This window comes from Geospiza fortis, unplaced genomic scaffold (genome assembly GCF_000277835.1).
Source record: "Geospiza fortis unplaced genomic scaffold, GeoFor_1.0 scaffold344, whole genome shotgun sequence".
Lineage (NCBI taxonomy): Eukaryota > Metazoa > Chordata > Aves > Passeriformes > Thraupidae > Geospiza > Geospiza fortis.
The window spans coordinates 453,290-474,363 of record NW_005054584.1 but is presented as its reverse complement, the minus strand read 5'-3'; the positions used below and the strand labels follow the sequence as shown (position 1 = coordinate 474,363).

Genomic DNA, 21,074 nt, shown 5'->3' with positions numbered 1-21,074 from the left:
AATCCACAGGGAACGGTCCTAAATATCTGCTTCAGTGATGAGTTTGCACATAAAACAGCTTTAGTGTAAACTAGAGAAAATTATGTTTAGAATGAACACAAATTGTTGATTAGAAAAAGGGGCAGCAGGACTTAATAGCTTTTTTTTTCTTTTTTGTTGTTTCACTTAAAGAAAACTTATTTTGACATGTTTATTTTGTTTTTCCTCAGTTTGATGTGTTGGAAGATGACTGATGTCAGCTGCTGATTTGTTTTTTCAAAGACTAATTAGACACATACTGAGATAGACTTTTAAAATTAACAGATTCTAATGGATCCTAATGGATCAATGGGGATTTTTTTTCCTGAGAATAGAAAACACGGCATGCCTTGCCCCGCAAACCCAGTCTTTGAAATGGAGTTTTTTATAGAGAATCATTTCAAAGATATTTCTCAGACAGTTTGAGGGAGCAATAGAAATGTATGAATAGCTGTTTTCTGTTTTTATCTGATTTTTCTTATCCTAAATCATAAATATGTTTACCTGACAGCAAGTCTATGTATAAATGCCAACAAATAAATACCAGTTCTTTGCAGTTTCATGTGTTGGGTTTAATTTCAAAATACATTGCAAGCAACTAAATTTTAGAACGTTTGATGGGATGCAAAGATACTGAGCCAAACTAATCCATGGGAGCTGGTTGTTCAGGCAGGTCAGTGGAGGCTTCTCAGTGTCAAACCTTGCAAACTTCTGCAAACATTCCCTGGAAAAGGAAAGGTAGAAACTATGATGCCAATTAAAAGACATGAGGAGCCATGGTAATGTTTCCTCCTAAATAATTTCTGTTCTTTCTGGAATGGTGTATTTGAATACAATGCAGCACAGAATTTTTAATACTCTTTGTAATTACAAATGGCTTTTAACTGTATGAGCCAAAACATTAGAGCTTAAATGTTCTTTTAGAAGTCGTAAGCAGAAACAGTATCATTAAAGTAAAATCCATAATCTCTGATTTATGTGGATATGGAAAATTTGATGAAGATAATTTTTGGCTCTTGAATGGCTCAGCTCAGCATTGAGCAGCGTGTGTTCAAGCCATTCTTTCTTTGTTAACTCATTTTGTTTATCATTTCTTCCTTCTAGCTACATTGACAAGTTACTCTGAGAATGTGGAACGTACTAAATATGGCGGGGAAAGCAGTAAGGAACTTGGATCTGGGGGAAACCTGAAGCAGTGGCAATCCCAGAAATCCAGCATGGACTCCTGCCTGTACCGCGTGGATGAGAACATGTCAGCCTCCACCTACAGCCTCAACAAAATCCCCGAGAGGAACCTGGAGACAGTCCTGTCCCAATCAGTGCAGTCAATTCCTCTGTACCTTATGCCACGCCCAAATTCAGTAGCAGGTAAGAAATTCATGTTTGTGCCCTTTAGGTCAGAGCCAGACACAGCACACAGATGCCACAGCCCTTCTTGTGTTTCCTTATCCAAAAAGAAATCTCCTTCCTGGAGTCATCATACTTAAGAATGACAAGAATTGGTTTTTTGTTTGATTCATTGGTTCTAAGGGAAAAATTCCTCTGTGGAAAACTGTTTCTGATGGCGTTTAGTGGTTATTTCAGCAGTTTATTATCTCTTTCTTACAAAATTTTACAACAAGATTACAGGAGAATATGTTTAAAAAGAAAAAGCCAGATACTTTACTGTCATTACAATGCAAATGTCTTGGGCTTAAGGTGCCATGACATCATAGCCATTTCTACTAGTTCAAAGGATTCGTTGCAAGTAAAATAACCTGTCTCATGTTCTCTGAAGAGCTTAAGAGCTCTGGAGTTAAGAGAATGGTGCTACTCTTGGTCTACAGAAGATCTGCCCTGGGTCCCAATGCTCCTGGTGAACTGTGCCCCAAACATTTCACACCTCACAGCACTTGGCGTTTGCTAGTGACTGACATTTTTTGGCATAAAATCAACATTAATTTCATTTAAATTCATGTTTGTTCTTTGAAACATTTCTAAATGATGTTATGCCATACCTTATTGATGTCTTTTACCAGCCTGCTGAGCGTTCCCCTGAAGCTGGTAACAGCAGGGCAGAAAAAAGAGATGGGATTAGAAATATTAAAGCTTTGCTGCAAAGCTGCTTGCCTGGAATTACTCCCTGTTCCTTTATTGCCCCATATTTTTTTCTTGCTGGGTAATTTCTCTGGGATAAAACATGTTGTCTATGTGTGTGTGTAGACATGTGGAGAAATCCACACTTTGGATTCTGAGTCCTGGCAGACGCTGCTCCAGAAAACCCAGAGACAATTCTGAGAGATACCCCAAAGAGCCTGGGATATTGTCTGTTAAATCAGCATCCCTTGGTGAACCAGGCTGCATTGCATAACTGGATTAGCTTTCCTTTTTAATCCTGCTTTGGCTGGTCACAGACCTAAAAGCGATGCAGAAATTAGATTTATACGTGGTGAAGTACAAACCCAGAGCGTGGAGGTGCAGCACAGACTGAAAACCTGAGATTCCAGGCTGAAGGGAGGGGATAGAAAAAACTTGAAAACTCTCCTTCCATAGCCTGCTTGCTTTAGATGAATTCCTTATAAATGACACTGTGTAAACATCTTCCAAAGCAAACAGAGGAGGCTGGGCACCGTAAATCTAAATACATGTGTGTTGATTTAATTGTCTTTGGAAGTTGTTGACTTGCTTGGTGCACTTAGAGGCAAATACTATTTCAAGAGGAAACTGTCCAGTAAAGTTCAGGAACAACTTTTCCTTCTAGATGTTTATTTTTTGGTAGAGATTTTACTGCTTTGAAGTACTATGACAGCTGACACAGTTCATGTCCCAGGTTAAATCGTGGAAGTAAATATGATGAGAATTCAAGATTTGGCTTAACATTTTATCATCAAATGATCACATATTAGCTCCTATATGCTTATGGCACCAGAAAATTATGGGGTTTAGGTAGTGGATTTATATGGGTGGTTTTCACCAAAGAGTTTAACCTCATTATCTTTGTGCCTGAGTGATGAGAAAGGGAAACCAGGTGCAGTTTCAGAGTTGGTTTAAGTCTGTCTGCAAATGTGACATTGCTGAAAGAGTTAATGCTGAGCTGCCAATGTCCTTGCTCCAGTGACACACGTTGGGTAACCACTTGATAAACCAGATTAGTTGACTAATCCAACTGAAAATTAACCCACCAGAAAATAGGTATATTAATTTTGAGCCTCAAGGTCATCACTGTGGAGACAGTGTGGCTGAGAACGGGGCAAAAAGCTGGCCTTCCTTTAGTGGTATTCCATGGTATTCCACATTTTAAGGTAATCATGAATTCAGAGCTTTGCTAAAACAGGTTCTTCTTCTCTTTTTTTTTTTTTTCAAGTGCATTTGAATTTGTATACATTCTTTTCTTGGGAAGCAAAGTATAGCAGCACTTACACCTGCTGGCTTTTTCTTTTCTCCTTTTTTTTTTTTTTTAAAGATTCTCCCCAAAAATCTTCCAAAACAGCACAAAAATACCCATTTTTATAGCAGCCTACAAAGTACACTCACTGAGTGCATTGTGTCACTGAGCAGTTTACAACTGGGAGCAGTTCTTACAACACATTCTTCCCTGTGAGGGGAGTGAGGCCCTGGCACAGGGTGCCCAGAGAAGCTGTGGCTGACCCTGGATCGCTGGAAGAGTCCAGGGCTGGGTTGCAGAGGGCTTGGAGCACCCTGGAATAGTGGTAGCTATCTTCTTCTATTTGGGAACACTAACAGGAGACCAGACCAGAGCAAATATCAATGAAGCATGAGGAAAAGTCACCAAAACACTTTACTTCTTCCTAGGGGATACGGTACTTGGTTCACATCAGCTATGTTGTCTCACGGTACTTACATCTCCATGTATTTTCATTCAAAACTGAAAAAAATACAGTAACCAGAGCATGAGATCCAAGAGCCAGGCGTGATGTACTTCTTTGCTTTCTCGTGGCAGCCACCAGCTCAGCCCACCTGGAAGACCTGGCTTACCTGGACGAGCAGAGGCACACTCCCCTGCGCACGTCGCTGCGGATGCCGCGGCAGAGCGTGGCCAGCGCCCGGGCACAGCAGGACCTGCGAGGTAGGAGCACAACGAGGCCCTGGGGCTTCCCATCCTGGGGGTGTCTGCGTGGGGAACTTCATCCATGTCTCTGTGAAAACCAGAATCTCAGGATGGTTTGGGTTTGAAAAGGACCTTAAGGTCTGTCCAGTGCCAGCCCTGCCATGGCAGGGACAGCTTCCACTGTCCCAGGCTGCTCCAAGCCCTGTCCAACCTGGCTTTAGACACTGCACAGCTTCTCTGGGAACCTGTGCCAGGGCCTGCCCACCCTCACAGGGAGCAATTCCTTCCTAATATCTCATCCAACCCTGCCCTGTGTCCTGTCCCTTCAGGCCCTTGTGCAAAGTCCCTCTCCTGCTCTCTTGGAGCATCTTTAGGCACTGAAAGTCTGCAGTAAGGTCATCCCAGAGCCTTCTCTTGTCTCTTCTCCAGGATGAATACCCCCAGCTCTCAGCTGGTCTCCTTGGGCTTAATAATTTGCTAAGTTATTAAAAATGAGAAATTTTATGGACTACTACTGTTTTGTCTTATTTTTTTAATCAAGGCCAGAGATTGCAGTTCCCCCTTGCATTCTGCGGTGTGCCAGTGGGGAAGGAGCCCAGTGCAGTGATGAGGCCACCAGCTCAGCCATTGCTTGTAGAGTTTCTCACAATGCCTGTATTCAGGCAGCTCTTTGAGTTCTAAAAAGCCTTTTGAAGGGGAAATTTTTGTGGTTCTTTGTGGCAAATTCCCCAAACAAGACATTACCAATGAGAAGAGGAGCCAGGGCTGACATTTTACTTTTTTGCTTATTATTCCCAAGCACCTCTAGCACAATTTGCACACCATCTCCTTGGGATTTCAGCCCACCCTTCAACTTACATCCGTCTTTTAATCTGAGCTCAGTCTTCCACCACGTGCTGAAGCTGTCAGTGTGACAGTCCTGAGTCTGCAGCAGATCACCAGGCTAATGCTTCAGCCCCATCATTTTTTATTGCACAGATGAGTAAGTGGCCAAGAAAGCTCATTTGGGATATTTTCAAGTTGTTTCTGTGCCAAAAGACTGCTGTATTCTCCCCTGTGCATAGAAGAGGGGTTTCTTTTGGCCATACCCGAAACTTTCCTGTTCTCTAGGGGTTTTTTTTTGAGCCCACCATCTTAGGGTGAGGAACTGGGGAGCTGGAAGGCACAGGCTGGTTTTTCACCCAACATACTCGACCTGGTACAGCCTGGCAGGACTTTGTACCAAAGACATGAGCCCCCCCAAAGACTGGGTTTGTGAGCTTTGGATGGCAGTCTGCAATGAAATCCTCCTGGCTGCTTAGGCAGTTCTAGAAGTGCATTAGCAGGCAGTAAGTGAAGAAAGCAAAGTTTGACAGACCAAATTTCCATATGTTCGGAGGCAGGAGCTTGCCAAGGCTGTGTAATTTGCAGTGATTGCATCCAAAACATTCAACTTTATTGTAGGAACAGAATCAAATTGTTTTCCAGACACACTTTTGAAACCCTTGTTGCACTACATATTTTCCTTCTGCGGTTTTTTTTTCCTTTTTATGACAGTTGCATGAGAATAGCAGCAGTGTTTCAATTTTTTAAAGTTTGTTTCTTATCCTACCTGAGGTTCTGTGCTGTTTTTAAAAAGAGAGGGAGAAGAAGATGTGAAAAGGCAAACCATCACTATTTGGAAACATTTTCATGTCATTGCATATGCAAGGAGGGGCTCCTCCCTCAAATGCTGCATTTTGCAGCTATTGCTGTGAAATTGCATCAATCTGGGCTGTTAAAAACTGCAGCTCTTTGTTCCAGCTGGAAATCTTAAACTTGTGTTTAATTTTAATATCCCTAGTCTTGGCACTGGGCTGAAATAGTGAAGACATTTGTGGCCCTGTTCTGGGGGACACATTACAGCCCACTGTCTGTTCCCAGGGTTTGAAAATCCCAGTGAGAGAGACTAAATGGGAGATTGTCTCTGCTATTTTTTGTTAAATCAATTATTTCAAGCAGGGGAGCAATAGAGAGCAATAGACGAATCCCAACACTAAGAGTGTGATAAGGATTCTTCCCAGTGACAGCTTTTTAATAGGATAGGGAAGGCAATTTTTGCTTTCCCCATTTTCATCCCTGGGGATTTGAGGCTTTTCAGGTTGCTGTAACCCAAGGCACAAGGTGATGGCTGTGATGTACCGTGAGTTTTCTTCTCCAGAAAGCAAATGTCAGCAGACATATATTAAGAATTATTATTATATTAAGAATACTAAACTAAACTATACTAAAGAATGTTAAAGAATACAGAAAGCATACTGATAGAAGGCTAAAAGATACTAATGAAAAACGCATGACTCTTTTCAGATCCTCAACACAGCTTGGCTGTGATTGGCTAATAAGTCAAAACAATTCACATGAAACCAATGAAACAACCACCTGTTGGATAAACAATCTTCAAACCACATTCTAAAGCAGCAGAACACAGGAGAAGCAAATGAGATAATATCGTTTTCCTTTTTCTCTGAGTCTTCTCAGCTTCCCAGGACAGAAGTCCTGGCGAAGGGATTTTTCCAGAAAATATGACTGTAACGGGCGTGGACGTTGATGTTCTTCCCTTGTCTCCCTTTCCAGTGCGCTTTGCACCCTACAGACCCCCCGACATCTCCCTGAAGCCGCTGCTCTTCGAGGTGCCCAGCATCACCACCGAGTCGGTGTTCGTGGGCCGGGACTGGGTGTTCCACGAGATCGACGCGCAGCTGCAGAGCTCCAACGCCAGCGTCAACCGCGGCGTGGTCATCGTCGGCAACATCGGCTTCGGCAAAACCGCCATCATCTCCAGGCTGGTGGCGCTCAGCTGCCACGGCACCAGGATGAGGCAGATCGCTTCTGATAGCCCCCACGCCTCTCCAAAACGTAAGGATGTGGGTCTCCAAAACTCAGAGGTTTTGCGGCAGCTTTTAGAGTGGGCTTGGCTGAAATAATCCCGTTTCTCTTCAGGCCCAAGGAATCAGCTTAGTCTTTGTTGTCAAGCAAAGGAAGGACCTTTGAAAGTGTGTCATAGAAGCCCTGAATGGTTTGGGTTGGAAGAACTTTAAAGATTATCTCATTCCCACCCCCTGCCATAGGCAGAGGCACCTTCCACTATCCCAGGTTGCTCCAAGCCTCATCCAACCTGGCCTTGGATACTTGCAGAGATGGGGCAGCCACAGCTTCCCTGGGCAACCTGTGCCAGGGCCTCCCCACCCTCACAGGGAACAATTTCTTCCTAATACCTAATCTAAATTCTTCCTAATCTAAATCTACCTTCCTTCAGCTTGAGGCCGTTCCCTCTTGTCCTATCACTCCATGCCCTTGTTTAAAGTCCCTCTTCAGCTCTCTTGGAGTCCCTTTAGGTACTGCTACAGACAGCCTTTATACTGCTCCTGTTCCAAAGCTGCTTTTTGAAGAGTCAGAATAGGCTGTCTGGCTTAAAAACATCACAGACTTTCTCTGGCTGGGAAGCCTCCAATTTTAGAACCATAGAATCACAGAATAGTTTGGGTTTGAAGGGACCTTTAAAGGTCATGTAGTCCAATCCCCCTGCTCATGACATCTCCAGCCAGATCAGGCAGTTAGTATTCTATGATTGTAAATCCATGCCAATGCATTCTTCTTCCCATACAGATTGTTTATCTCCTTGAATCATGGTGTAAATATTCCATGCAGGTCACCAGCCCCTGTAGGCTCAGGACCCAAGATTGCTCTACCTCCTCTGGTCCCATCCAATTCCCATCACTACCCACTGGCAGGTTTGCAGGTAGAGATGACAACATTTTGAAATCACTCAGCTTTCAGTGAGTGAGTAAGACAGGACTAAAAATACTGAGTTAGGTACCTGAAGGTATCTTTAAGGATGTAGGTCACTGTATCTCAGTGAAGCTGTAGTTAAATCTGTTTACTGGAAATGCTGTGCTCTTGCCCTATCAGAAGAGCAGAAATGTCACTGGGATTGGCATGTTGAACAGTGTCACTTGTCAGAGCTAAATAAACAATGTGTAGTGAAAGGCAGGGCTTGTTTCTATATTTTACCTGCAGCTCTGCAGTGCACCAGCTGTGAGTGTGTGTCCCCAGTCTCCTTAGGATGATGGTGGACATTAAAGATCAGGCTGTGCTAAACTCCTTCTGGACTAAAAGTTGGATTTCTCACATGGGGTGCCTTGCACCCTTTGTCCACAGATGATGAAGATCCTTGGTCCCACCTAACACATTGTTTTACTTCACTCTGGTCTGTCCCTGGAGTTGAAAGCTGAATGATTCCTCAGTGTTAGTTGTTAGGATGGAAACCTTCAGAATCAGTAATTAATTAGACTTGATTTCCTAAAGAGATCACAAATCTAGCTATAGAAGATAATTATTCTGCAAGATCCTTGCGGGTCCCTTCCAATTCAGGGTATTCTATGATTCATCTCTGATTTTGTGATAAGTTTCTTTGTCATTTCTTTTTCCACATGCTGGAAAAAATCTATTATGCTGATTAAATCTATGCTAATTAATACGTGCTAATCAGGTGGTCTGACTCTCATATGGCAGTTGTGCAATCAGCTAATTAAACTGGCTTCAATGCAGCCTCATACTTCTAATTCCTCTCGTAGAAAATTAATACAGGTGACAGTGGTGTTATGCTCAGAATCAAGAAAGTGCCTCATTCTAACACATTCAGGGTTTAATTATGGAGGCAGCAGTCGTTCTCCTCTGTTGTTTGCCATTAAATGGGTCATTGTTTGCATGATTATTTCCAGTCAAGCTCAGGGATGCATTGCAGCAATCCAGTCAGGAGAATCCTCTGCCAGCACAGACTGCACTTCAGAGTGGTGTTGTTCTTAAAATAATCAATAATTAGACATCACCAAGTGCTGCATGTTGTGGTGCCATTCAAAAACCCTCCATATGAGTACTTTGAAATGAAAATAAAAATAGTTTGGGAATGTTATCCACAAAGGCCAGGTGGATGAGCTTCTGTAGCAATCTGCTGGTAAAGCCAATTTCTGCTTTACCAGGCAAAAGAAGCAGCTAAAATGTACTAGAACAGAGTTAAACTTGCCAGAGATGATTCCAGGATAATTTATTATTTGCTTGCAAGCCTTTTCCAGATCCTTGTGCTGCTCCTGCTCCTCTCCCCCTGATTAAATTAATGGGCTTCAGATGGCTGTATTAGCTGGGGCTCTTTGTTTATTTATGTTAGAAAATAGGCCTGTAATTCAGAAAAATCGGCTGTCTGTGCTGAAGGAGGACTTGGAACCAAATTAACCAGCCATTGTTCATAACAAGGGAAGGTCTGTTGGCAGAAGTGGAGAGCAGGAGAGCTCTGCACTCAAATCCACCAAACCTGAAAGCAGAGCCTGCCGGAGGGCCCAGTTCACTCCATTATTGTCATTATTTAGAAGTCAATGAAATTACAGTGGGGAAGATGAATAAGACCAAACTCAAGGCTTTTTCTTAGTGGTCCTTTTCTGCTTCCAAAAGAAGTTTCTTGAGAAGCCTCTGGCCTGGAAATCCCTGAGATCCCAACCAGAGCATTTGTGGGAAGTATTTTTAACCTAGGAAACAGCAGCTGCCTGGCTTTCAATAATAATGTCAGTGCTTGTCCCAACCTCTTCCCTTGGACAGATGTGGATGCCAACCGGGAGCTGCCCTTGGCACAGCCGCCCTCTGCCCACACGTCCATCGCGAGCGGGAGCTGCCCGGGGACGCCCGAGATGCGGCGGCGCCAGGAGGAGGCCATGAGGAGATTGGCCTCGCAGGTATGGCACTGCCTGCTCAGGGCTGGGGGCTCTTGGGGAAAAGGGCCATGAGGAGATTGGCCTCACAGGTATGGCACTGCTTGCTCAGGACTGGTGGCTCTTGGAGAAAAGGGCCATGAGGAGATTGGACTCCTGCTTGGGGCTGGGAGCTCCTGGCGAAAAGGGCCATGAGGAGATTGGCCTCGCAGGTACGGCACCTGCTTGGGGCCGGGGGGCCCTGGGGAAAGGGCCATGTGGAAATTGGCCCTACAGGTATGGCACTGCCTGCTCAGGGCTGGGGGCTCTTGGGGAAAAGGGCCATGCAGAGATTGGACTCCTGCCTGGGGCTGGGAGCTCCTGGGGAAAAGGGCCATGTGGAGATTGGCCTTGGAGGTACAGAACTGCCCACTCGGGGCTGGAGGCTCCTGGGGAAAAGAGCCATGTGGAGATTGGCCTTGGAGGTACAGAACTGCCCACTCGGGGCTGGAGGCTCCTGGGGAAAAGAGCCATGTGGAGATTGGCCTTGGAGGTACAGAACTGCCCACTCGGGGCTGGAGGCTCCTGGGGAAAAGGGCAGCCATGCAGAGATTGGCCTTGCAGGTATGGCACTGCCTGCTCAGGGCTGGGGGCTCCTGGGGCAAAGGGAAGCCATGTGGAGATTGGCCTTGGAGGTACAGAACTGCCCACTCGGGGCTGGAGGCTCCTGGGGAAAAGAGCCATGTGGAGATTGGCCTCCTGCTTGGGGCTCCTTGGGAAAAGGGCCATGCAGAGATTGGCCTCAGAGGTATGGCACTGCCTGCTCAGGGCTGGGGGCTCCTTGGGAAAACAGCAGCTTTAGTCCTTGGAACTTCTCAAGCCACTCCTTGGAACTTCTCCCTCTTGACGTCACTTGGAAAAATCCCTGCGTTCAAATGCTCACTTGGAGTGCCTCAAGAGAGACTTCTGGAAGGGGTTTTAGTACCCGGGGAAGTTATTTCTCAAAAATGAAACTCACTCTAGATCAAATGCACCTCCCTGTTACTCTGAGGGTTTGTCTTTCACAGCCACCCTACTTTCTCATTGCAAATGTTAGGATATGACACAATTATTGGAATAATTGTGTTTTTTCTTCAGCACTGAGAACAAAATTGCCCAGTGTTTGAGCAGTGTTTTGTTTGAAAAGGGCAGGCACTGCACTTGGGGAAGGCACAAGCTGAGTGTTAATGCTGTGTGTGCGCTTGGGAATTTTTTTGAAAATTCTCCAAAGTAGACCATAGCCTTTGGAACAATACACAAATTACTTGCTGTTTTGGCAGGAATGGTTTGTATGGAACATATGGAACACTGTCATTTATGTATGTAAGATTTACAGCTTGAATTTTATTGTATTACTGAGATTTAACCCTAATTCTGTGGAGTTGGGAAGGTGCCATTCTATTACTTTGAAATCCAAGGAGTTTGTTCTTGCTCCTCCTCCACCTTTTGGGAAGATGGGAGCAGGTAATGCTTTCCTGTCACCTGCTCCCACTTCAGAGAGGAAAACAGCAAGAAAAGTCTCTGAAGTTATTTTCAAGTTGTTTTGCTTGGGTTTTTGTGCCAGATGCTGTCTTGTCCTGTCTGCTTTCCTGCTGCACACCGATAGCCAGGCAGGTAGCATGTGCTGCATAAACAAATACTAAGATTTGATACTCTCCTCTTCCACATGGAGTTCTTGAAAGGAATGCAATGCCCAGGTCTGGTTTTGTTCAGGTTGCATTAGTCATTGTATTCCTTGCAAATCTGAAGCTCTGCAGACTACCAGAAAGGGCAGTAAAGTGTGCTATCTCTGCTTAAAATACCTCATCTATCACTTCCCCTGAGTGCTTAAGTCATCCTGCTGGGTATGTAATTGATAAATGGATGCTAGTTTAGCTTGTTTCCTCCTGGAAAAAGTAAGGAATATGGCTCTTTCAAACACTGTGTCACAGCATAGATTGCTCACTGAAGATTTTTTTGCATCTCTGATGACTGGAGAAAGAGCTAAAAACAATCCTTACAGCCAAAATTAAAGTAAGAATAGGTTGTTGTACCTTGGCTGCAGACTCTTTAGGAAGGGTTTTAAGGTCCTTTGGTCTGTCTGGATGGAAAAGTGTTTTTTGGATGTGTGTGTTTTATAGTTGTGTTTACACTGAAGTCAGAATGGAAGCACAGAAGTGTTGACAGTGATGGACAACCACAATTGTCAGGGTTATTTTAGGAGTTAGATGAACCATATGTGAGGAGCTGGAGAAAGCTGTGTGCAGATGTTCCACCTCTGCCTGCACTGAGCAGAGAAGAATGTTCTCAGATTGGGCTGAGGTCCCTGTGCTGGAGAAATGCAGATCATTACAAAAGCAGATTAATAATATACAAACAGTCTTAGGTAATGGCTGGTACAGGCTCCAGAATGCTGGTGGGAAGCTCGTTGTCCTCTCACCCACTCCCCTTCCCTCTGAAAATGTCACTTATCCCAATATTCAGAAGTTGTGTATCTGTGATGACAGAAATGAAAGGTGAGCAAACAGTTGCTTTTCTTCCTCTGGATTACTCAGGGTTGTACTTTTATGCCTGGTTTTTATACAGTAAATTCTTGAGGGCAAAGTTTGCATTTAGCTCTTAATGTCAGAGATGAACAAATCATTAATTTTAGAACTATGTAACTGCTGACTGGCAAGCAGGAGCTCGACTTGGTCCTGCCATGCTGACCTTTCCTTTTCCCTGAAGGTTTATCCTTTACTCACAGAGGATTTTTAATGGACTGGCTACCCAGTTTTAACTAACCCATTGAACAGCTTTATTCTTCGGGTTTCTGGCTGCTGTGTGGTGGCTTGTGGTAGCAGCACTTTAACAAATGGACCTGAAACCCAGCTCAGCTACACTAATGGGTTGTACCCCGTGCAGAGCAGCTGGTGGAGGAGCTGCACATCCATTGCATTAGTTCATTTTTCTGATGCTGAGCACAGCTGGTGGCTCCAGAGGCTCTTCTCCCCATCCTCCAAGCCATATCCAAAGCATCACTAACATTGCTGCAGGCATATAAAAACAGAGTGCTCCTACCCTACACAGAGGTGAAGGGATTCATTGCTGCTGAGCCTTGATGCCCTGGGCCACTAATGAGTTTCAGAAAGCATTTACCAGCATACTCAGCTATATAAAGGTAATGAACATTCCCAATAAACTGGGTCACACGTGCCACATACTGGGTCACAGTCACATGCAGTGCTAATGGCCATTTCCATTTTCCCAGCCAGCGTTGTGCCTGGCGTGTGGCATAGTGGCAGGTCAAAGTCTTACACTGCATTTATTTGAAGCTATTTTGTATGGGTCAAAAAAAAAAATCTTGTTAAATGTTAAAATACAGTGCTGAAGCCCTTTAAGAGCCCTGGAGGGAGTGGAGTGTTGCTGTGAGCTCAGGGGTCTGGGAGGTTGGTCCAAGGGGGGTTGGCTGCTCTTGTACGACATGCTTCCAGAAGGAAACCAAGACAAACCACAGAGGAGGTGTGATGGCAAATTCTGGCTCAGGTTGCATTTTCTAAGAACGTCATTCTGCCTTGTTTGAACCTGTTTGGGGTGAGTCCCATCCACGCCAGCCCCTTGCCACCCTGGAGGCTCTTACACTTCTCACATTCACCTGGTCTCATTCCCAAGGGTGGAACAGGATTGGAAACCTTGAAAAGTTTTACAGTGTGAGAATACTGCTTCCCACCCAGCTCCATGTAAGTGAGGAGCCTGATTCTCAGCCCCATCTCCAGCACCAGGCTCCACTCGCAGCACTGACTTTTGGCAGCCTCTCTGTGATTTGAGAGAAAATGTCACAGAGAATAAATAACATCAAGATGAAATTCTGGCTCAGGTTGCATTTTCTAAGAACGTCATTCTGCCTTTGCTTTGGTTGACTTCCCAGAATCTTCCTTTGCTTACTGCTTTAGCTTCAGATCCACCCATTAAGCATTATGTTTATCCTACTGGTTATAAGGCTTAGTTGATACGCCAGTAAATCGAGCACAGGGATCAGAAATCATGGAATCATAGAACTGCTAAGGTTTGAAAAGACCTCTTAAGGTCATCAAGTCCATCTGTAATGCATGAGAAGTGGCTGAAATTAATTGGGTTGTAATTGCATGTGTGTCCCAAAATCTGATGATGATGATGATTATGGGTGACCCTTTTTCCATGACATGACTCTTCAGATTCCTGGAAGAAATTAATTGGCCTTTCATTAAAAGAAACTATTTTTGTGTCTACACAGAAATTGCATAGGAAATCAGAGTAATTTCTGTTAGTGGAACCTGATATCAAGGAATGGCAACTTGCAAACTTCATTCTGTGAAATGCACAAGTTATAATCCCCAAATAAATAGGATTGATGAAAAGAAATCATTACCCCTGTAATTACTTAACGTAGTGCTGTTCTCTAAGGGAATTCATTATATTTTAACTGTCTGGTAGGAAAAATTCTGTAAGGAATTTGGAGGTATCCATTAAAACTTAAATACACGTATTAGAGCTTGATGCTTGAAATAACAGCCCAGCTTTCTCATCGCTGCGTGTGTCACACCTCGTTTTGACTGGGAAAGGAAATTACTGCATTATATCCCATGGGTAATTTCATATTGAAAATTAAAAGCCAGTGCTGAACCAGCAGTGGGTGAGGACTCCACAGCCTGATGTGTTCATTCCTTGGTACCATCCTTCTCTGCCCTTGCCACCCTGGAGCCTCCTGCAATCTAAGGGACAGGTTTTGCAGGTAGAGAGACAGAAAGCCTTTATCATGTCCAGAGCCATGGGCACATTTCATCCCAGCTTCCCTGAGCTCCAGAGGAGCTTTTCCTTTTCACAGTGTTCTCAGCTATATTGTCCTTCCCAAGTTCAAAAATGCAATTTATTTTGCAACATTCTGTGCTACAGTGCTCCAGGGCAGTGGTGGTTTTGGTACAGAACTGCTCCCACCTGCCTTGCTGGGATATTTTTGGATACTCAGTGATATTTGAAAAGAAAACCCAGTCCAGAATGGGAGCTGGAGAAAAGCTTTGTGCCCTGGCAGAGGCTCATTCCAAATGGGCAGGCAGTGCCTGAGGCTGGAGGCAGCAAGGGAGCAGGAGAAGCTGGGCTGGAGTGGTGCCAGAGCAGCTTCCCAGGGGATTCGCAAACAGACACAGATTTTTGAGGGCCATTTTTATATTGCAAAAGAAAACAAGAAACTTGGCAGCATGGCCTGAGAAGATATCACTGGTTTTCTGCTTATTTGAATAAGCGGGCAGAATGTAGCAGGGTTCTAGCAGAGTTTGCTGAGCTGGAAAAGTCAGAGGAAAGCTGGGAAAAGGATAACTTTTTTTTTCTTTATTTTTTAAATTGAATTAATTTTTTTAATGGAGTGTGGGATCACAATGTATGAGTAAAGTACAGTGAGCTGCCATCGCCCCCGCCTCAGGGGAATCTGTACCTGCGGTGCTGCCTCGCTGTGATGGACTCAAGGAGTGCTGTCTGTCCACTTCCACAGAGCTTGACATGTGAAAACAAAGCACATAAAGAATAAGTTCAAGAAAACAATCACAAGTTTTTACTGGCACCAAGTTCTTAAACAGAACTCAGAGCACAATCCAAGCTCAGCACAGCACTTCAGAGATGTCAGCCACTGTCACTGTCTGTCTCTGCAGACAGCTACGGCTTAATTTCATTTATTCCTCAGGAGGGAGGTCCAGTCATTTTTCAGGATCAGTGCCTATTTTTACCAACTGATTTGTCTGGATTCTTGTCATAGGTAGTTAACACTCATTGCTCTTAAAGACTTCACCTGTCAGAACAGCTCAAACTCACCAGCGGAAAAACCGCTGCTTTTACAGCTGTCCCTGCGTGGCTCTGATGAAGACACGGAATTTTTCATTCTTTTCTCTTTGCTAGGTCGTAGCTTACCACTACTGCCAGGCTGACAACGCCTACACCTGCCTGGTGCCCGAGTTCGTGCACAACGTGGCCGCCCTGCTCTGCCGCTCGCCGCAGTTCGTGGCGTACCGGGAGCAGCTGCTGCGCGAGCCGCACCTGCAGAGCCTGCTCAGCCTCCGCTCCTGCGTGCAGGACCCCATGGCCTCCTTCCGCAGGGGCGTCCTGGAGCCCCTGGAGAGCCTGCACAAAGGTACTGCTGTTCCCCGCCGTGCCCCAGCCTCCCATGTGCCTTTTTTTAATATGGTTTTTAAAGTGATGCTTAATTGCGTTATGGGCGTTTAAATGAAGCGATGGATTGATCTGTCTGCATCGCTTCTCGAGCTGGAGGGAAGAGGTGGGATCTGGGCAAGCTGGGAAGACTGAGAATCATGGCATGCCTTGAGTTGGAAGGGACCTTAAAGCTCATCCCATTCCACCCCTGCCATGGGCAGGGACACCTTCCACTGTCTCAGGCTGCTCCAAGCCCCATCCAGCCTGGCCTTGGACACTTCCAGGGACCCAGCGACAGCCACAGCTTCTCTGGGCACCTGTGCCAGGGCCTGACCACCCTCACAGGAAGGAATTTTTTCCCAGTATCCCATTTGGCCTTCCCTTTTCTTGCTTCTTTCATATCCCAAACCTGTTCTTGCAGTTCTCAAGGTGAATACAAGCAACCAGTTCCATTCACAGCACTGCTTACAGGCAAATGTTCTGATTTACTTGTGTAGGGGTGACTTTTTTTTCCCTTTCCCTGTCACTATTTCATGGGTTTTGGAGAATCTGAAGCTTTCACCAAAGGACTGGTATCATAAAAGTCCATAGACACCATGTGTAAAGCTTCTGGGGGAGCTGGTGACAAGCCTTATTCTGATAACAGAGCTTTTTCTAATACAGCATTGATTTTGTCTTCTTTTCTTTCTCCCCTCTGCAAGTTATAAGTAATTCATTGTGACAGTCACTAAATATAAGATCTTTGCTCGTTGCCATGAAAACTGTCAGAGCGTTGCAGAGTTCAAGACTGTTGTCCTGCAGAATCATGTTTATTACTGTGCCTGTGCTGCATCTTGGCTGCAAAAATAGTTCAGTTAATTTTGTTACCACCCTACACACTACAGTGTAAGATCCAACATGAAGGAGATGCAGCTTCTGGCAGATTCAAAGCCCTGATGTTCAAATCAGCTCTTCAAAACTGTGTCCAAGCTCTGAGCAGCAGCATCTGGGTCCAACCTGCCCTGTTGCACCAGGCACAAAGCATATGTATAGCCAGCACAGCATGACAGTGGCTGGTTTTCCTGGCATGGAGAAATGTCACTGTGGAAGGAGTGTGGTTGCTCTTTCCTGTCATCACTCTTGGCAAAAAGAAGAAGAAAAAGGATGCATTTAGGAACCGCTGCTCTAGAGGAAAATAATTCTTGGTTATTACAGTAGCTCCTTGGGAGTTGTTTCTGCTCTTGATTTCAGAGTGTTTCGGAGGATTCTTATTTTTCTTGTCAAGGAGGTTGACCCCCATCTGCCCTAAATTCTGACACACAGTACATGTGAATAGCATATGCCATCAATAGACACAGATTTCACATTTTACACCTGGTTTTGAGTCTTATTAGACAAATTTACCATCGAGAAGATACCCCTTGAGCTTAAGATACAAGTCCAAATGTATCTCTACCATTAGTTGTAAAGCCATACTCAGCTCTCAGTGTCTGACATAGAAAAAATTACTGCATTGTCAGCATCACCTGGGTTACTGTATTCTCCAGCAGCAAAAAAATCCTGTTTAAACAGTCCATGATTTACTTCTTGTAGGATTTTCAAGGCCAGGTTGGAACAACAACAGGATGTTCCTGTCCCCAGCTGGAGGGTGGAACGAGATTATCTGTAAAGGTCAATATGCAATTAATGTATCATTAAAAAGGTGCTTCTGCTGTAGGTGTTTTCTTCTTTGGCAGTATCTGGTCATGGTTTAAAACTCTGTAGTGACGTTGCAGTACATTATGGTTGCTTGTCTACAGCCTATCCAATAAATGCTTTTTCTCTTTCTCTCAGAGAGGAAGATCCCTGATGAAGATTTCATTATATTAATTGATGGTTTAAATGAGGCTGAATTTCACAAGCCAGATTATGGAGACACCATAGTATCGTTCCTGAGCAAAATGATTGGAAAATTCCCTTCCTGGCTGAAGCTGGTTGTGACAGTCAGGACAAGTCTACAGGTATGTTGAGACCCAAAACAGGGATAAACTGTGTCATTGTCATTATAGGACTTTGGTAAAGAAGATCTTATTGGATGTTCTGGATTTGCTCAAAACCTTTATTTCGGGTTATTCTTTTGGCTTTTTTATTCTTGGATTTACATCCATGTCCTTAGGCTCACTCTACAGCTTTGGAAGGATCTAATCCATCATAGCTGATTTGTGTAAATAAAAAAAATCTGAGCAAATAGCTCAGATCATTTTCTGAGACTGTTCACATGCCAGTAGGGCCTGACTCATGGAGCCAGTAGGAAGGCTGCCAGACACCAGGCCCTGCCTTCCTAATGGCTCCATGTGGAAGAGCAAAGGAATTTGGATCTTCATTCCTTTCAGTGTGACCCAGAGCATGATGATTTCAGTCTGATTAGACCAAGAAGTTACACTTAGCTCAAGACTGTTGTGAGCAGGTCAGCAGGGAGCTGAGTGGTTCCAGCCCCATCAGGGCAGCCAGCCCCCACATAGTTGTTGTCACTGGGAATGGCAGCTGCTTCCCAAGATCCAGGAGAGCACAGATTTTTGCTGTTGAGTGCTGGGGTCCATTTTTGCTCAGTAATGGAGTAAATTAAATATCATTTGGAAGAAATCTTTTTGTAATTGTAAGCAAATTGGATCCCAATGACTTGAATTCCTCATTCAATTAGGGCTTTTGCATCCATAAAGTCTTCACTGCCACTTGAGTTCACACAGTGCTCTCCCTCTCTGTTTTGTTGGAGAGGTTATGGCTTTCCTGGAGTTGGCCTTGTACAGATCTGTTGCATCACTTCTCCTCTCCTCACAGTGACTGAGAGCACGTGAGGCAGGAATTTCTGTGGAGGGCCCTTTGGTAATCTTTGGTTTATATTAAACCAGGGAGTTCAGTAGATGGGCGAGGTGTCCTGCAGCAGGCAGACACAGTTGCTTTGCACTGGAAAGTACTCACTATTGTCTGTCCTGATGTTTCCGTGCATCTGTGGATGTAGAATGCAGAAGGATGCTCCCAGGGAGGTTCTTGGTCTCAGCTTCAGCAAGTTTCTTGTGCCCTCAGATCTGTCATCTGGGTGCCCTGGACAGCAGAAAGGGTGGAGGTCAATCCGTGGTTGGGAGGGACAGGAATAACAAGGGCACTGCTCTGTGTGAATTTACCAGCCCTTTCCATGGATGTACTGGTAGAAAGTGTCCCTTGTTTTCATATCAGTCATGTGTCACACAACCTGCTTGATTATAGATGGGAGTGTGAGGCCCTGAGGGCACAAACTGCTGTTTGTGTTCTTGCCCTGATGGAAGGTCTTAAAGGAGTCTCAAAGGTGCTATTGTAATCGAAACTAAGTCTGCTTAATGAATAGTAAACACTGCAGGCATGAGTATCTTTTTTTCTTTCTTTCTTTGTAGGAAATAATTAAGCTGTTGCCCTTCCACAGAATATTTTTGGATAGACTGGAAGAGAATGAAGCCATCGACCAGGACCTGCAGGCATACATCCTTCACCGGATACACAGCAGCTCGGAGATCCAGAACAACATCTCGCTCAACGGCAAAATGGACAACACTACGTTTGGCAAACTCAGTTCTCACCTCAAGACCTTGAGCCAAGGGTCCTACCTATACCTGAAACTTACTTTTGATCTCATAGAGAAAGGATACCTAGTTCTAAAAAGCTCCAGCTACAAAGTGGTGCCAGTGTCCCTGTCCGAAGTGTACCTGTTGCAGTGCAATATGAAGTTCCCAACACAGTCTTCCTTTGATCGGGTCATGCCTCTCTTGAACGTAGCAGTGGCTTCTCTGCACCCATTAACAGATGAACATATTTTTCAGGCCATTAATGCAGGTAACATTGAGGGCACTTTGGAGTGGGAGGACTTTCAGCAGAGGATGGAGAACCTTTCTATGTTTCTTATCAAACGTAGAGACATGACGCGAATGTTTGTTCATCCCTCTTTCCGAGAATGGCTTATTTGGAGAGAAGAAGGTGAAAAAACCAAGTTTCTTTGTGATCCGAGGTAAGCAAATGCTCTGAGAAATCAGAGCTTACCAATGTGTTACTCTACACTGTTGCCTGAATAATCTTATTTTACGAAGTTGCACATGGCTGTGGTTACTCTGTACACAGAGTTTGCTCGGTGTACACCGTAGGTCTCTGTGTTCTGTCCTGATCACCTGAAGTCTTTATGTTGTTCATGGAAAGAAATAAGCACCCCTGGGCACACACCTAACTTGGCAAACCTAACAGTCATCCTTAGAATGAGATGAGCTGTTCGTCAGGAGGCCCCAGGCTGCCTAGCTCAGTTATGAGCAGGGGCAGGTTACTCCTGCTATCTCAGTCCTGGAGAAGGGACATCATCATTCCTTTCTCCAAAGGTATCAAAAGCACAGGAAGTAGAAGATAAGTGGAAAGATGAGTAGTGTGGATACATCTTTTGTGGTTGCTTATTTTTCAAGTTGTGCTCCTCTTAGTTCTACTAAAGGTTTTTTTGAAAACAAAGAACAGAATTGTTCTGTAGTGATTTTGCACTGTAAATGCATCTGTAATCTCTGTCCTGAGAGCAGCTGAGTTCCTGGCTTAGCTCACAGGGAACAGAATTTAATCACAGTTAGATTTATATTCTCTAAGCCCAATGATCTTTATCAACAACATGACTTTTGTTTCTAGTGACAAGTGGAAACAGACCATCTGACTGTAATTCTCATCATTTACCCTCAGAAGTTTTGCTCCATTTTTCTGGCCATTTCTTAAAATTATAATCATGGAGCTTCCTCCATCCCAGTCACTCCCACCTGGTGCTAGTGGTTTTGTGTGGCCTGGCTGCAAGAGAGTTTGCTGTGAGCTGGGTGAGGAGACAGCAGCCACTACTCCTGTCAATTATCATTGATCACACAGCACCTGCCAGAATGATCCCTAACAAGAGCAACTCGGAAAAATCACTGCTTTCCAAATCACTGCTTTCCATCAGTACCATGAAAATAGAATCTAGGTGCAGGATGCTACCCTGGTGGGTGAGGCGTGTATTGGGTGCTGTGGGTGGTAGCAGTGCCTGTGGCTGAGTAACCTGGGCACTGTGGGTGCAGAAATTCTCTTCATCCTCACATTGGTGGAAAAGGGCACTCTCAGAGCACCAGATTCAGAAGGAAATTCAGATGTGCTGC

General features: G+C 44.6%; 1 protein-coding gene across 1 annotated transcript in view; it reads left to right on the top strand.

Annotated features, from left to right (window-relative positions):
• The window catches only part of TANC2 (tetratricopeptide repeat, ankyrin repeat and coiled-coil containing 2), a 142,836-nt gene that overhangs the window by 87,670 nt on the left and 34,092 nt on the right, over positions 1-21,074 (top strand). Inside the window, exons 9-15 of the mRNA XM_031064389.1 lie at positions 1,123-1,386; positions 3,959-4,084; positions 6,659-6,940; positions 9,674-9,807; positions 15,685-15,916; positions 17,749-17,915; positions 19,323-19,930. Of these exons, the coding sequence (XP_030920249.1) occupies positions 1,123-1,386; positions 3,959-4,084; positions 6,659-6,940; positions 9,674-9,807; positions 15,685-15,916; positions 17,749-17,915; positions 19,323-19,930 (1,813 nt within the window). The remainder of the gene's footprint in view (positions 1-1,122; positions 1,387-3,958; positions 4,085-6,658; positions 6,941-9,673; positions 9,808-15,684; positions 15,917-17,748; positions 17,916-19,322; positions 19,931-21,074) is intronic.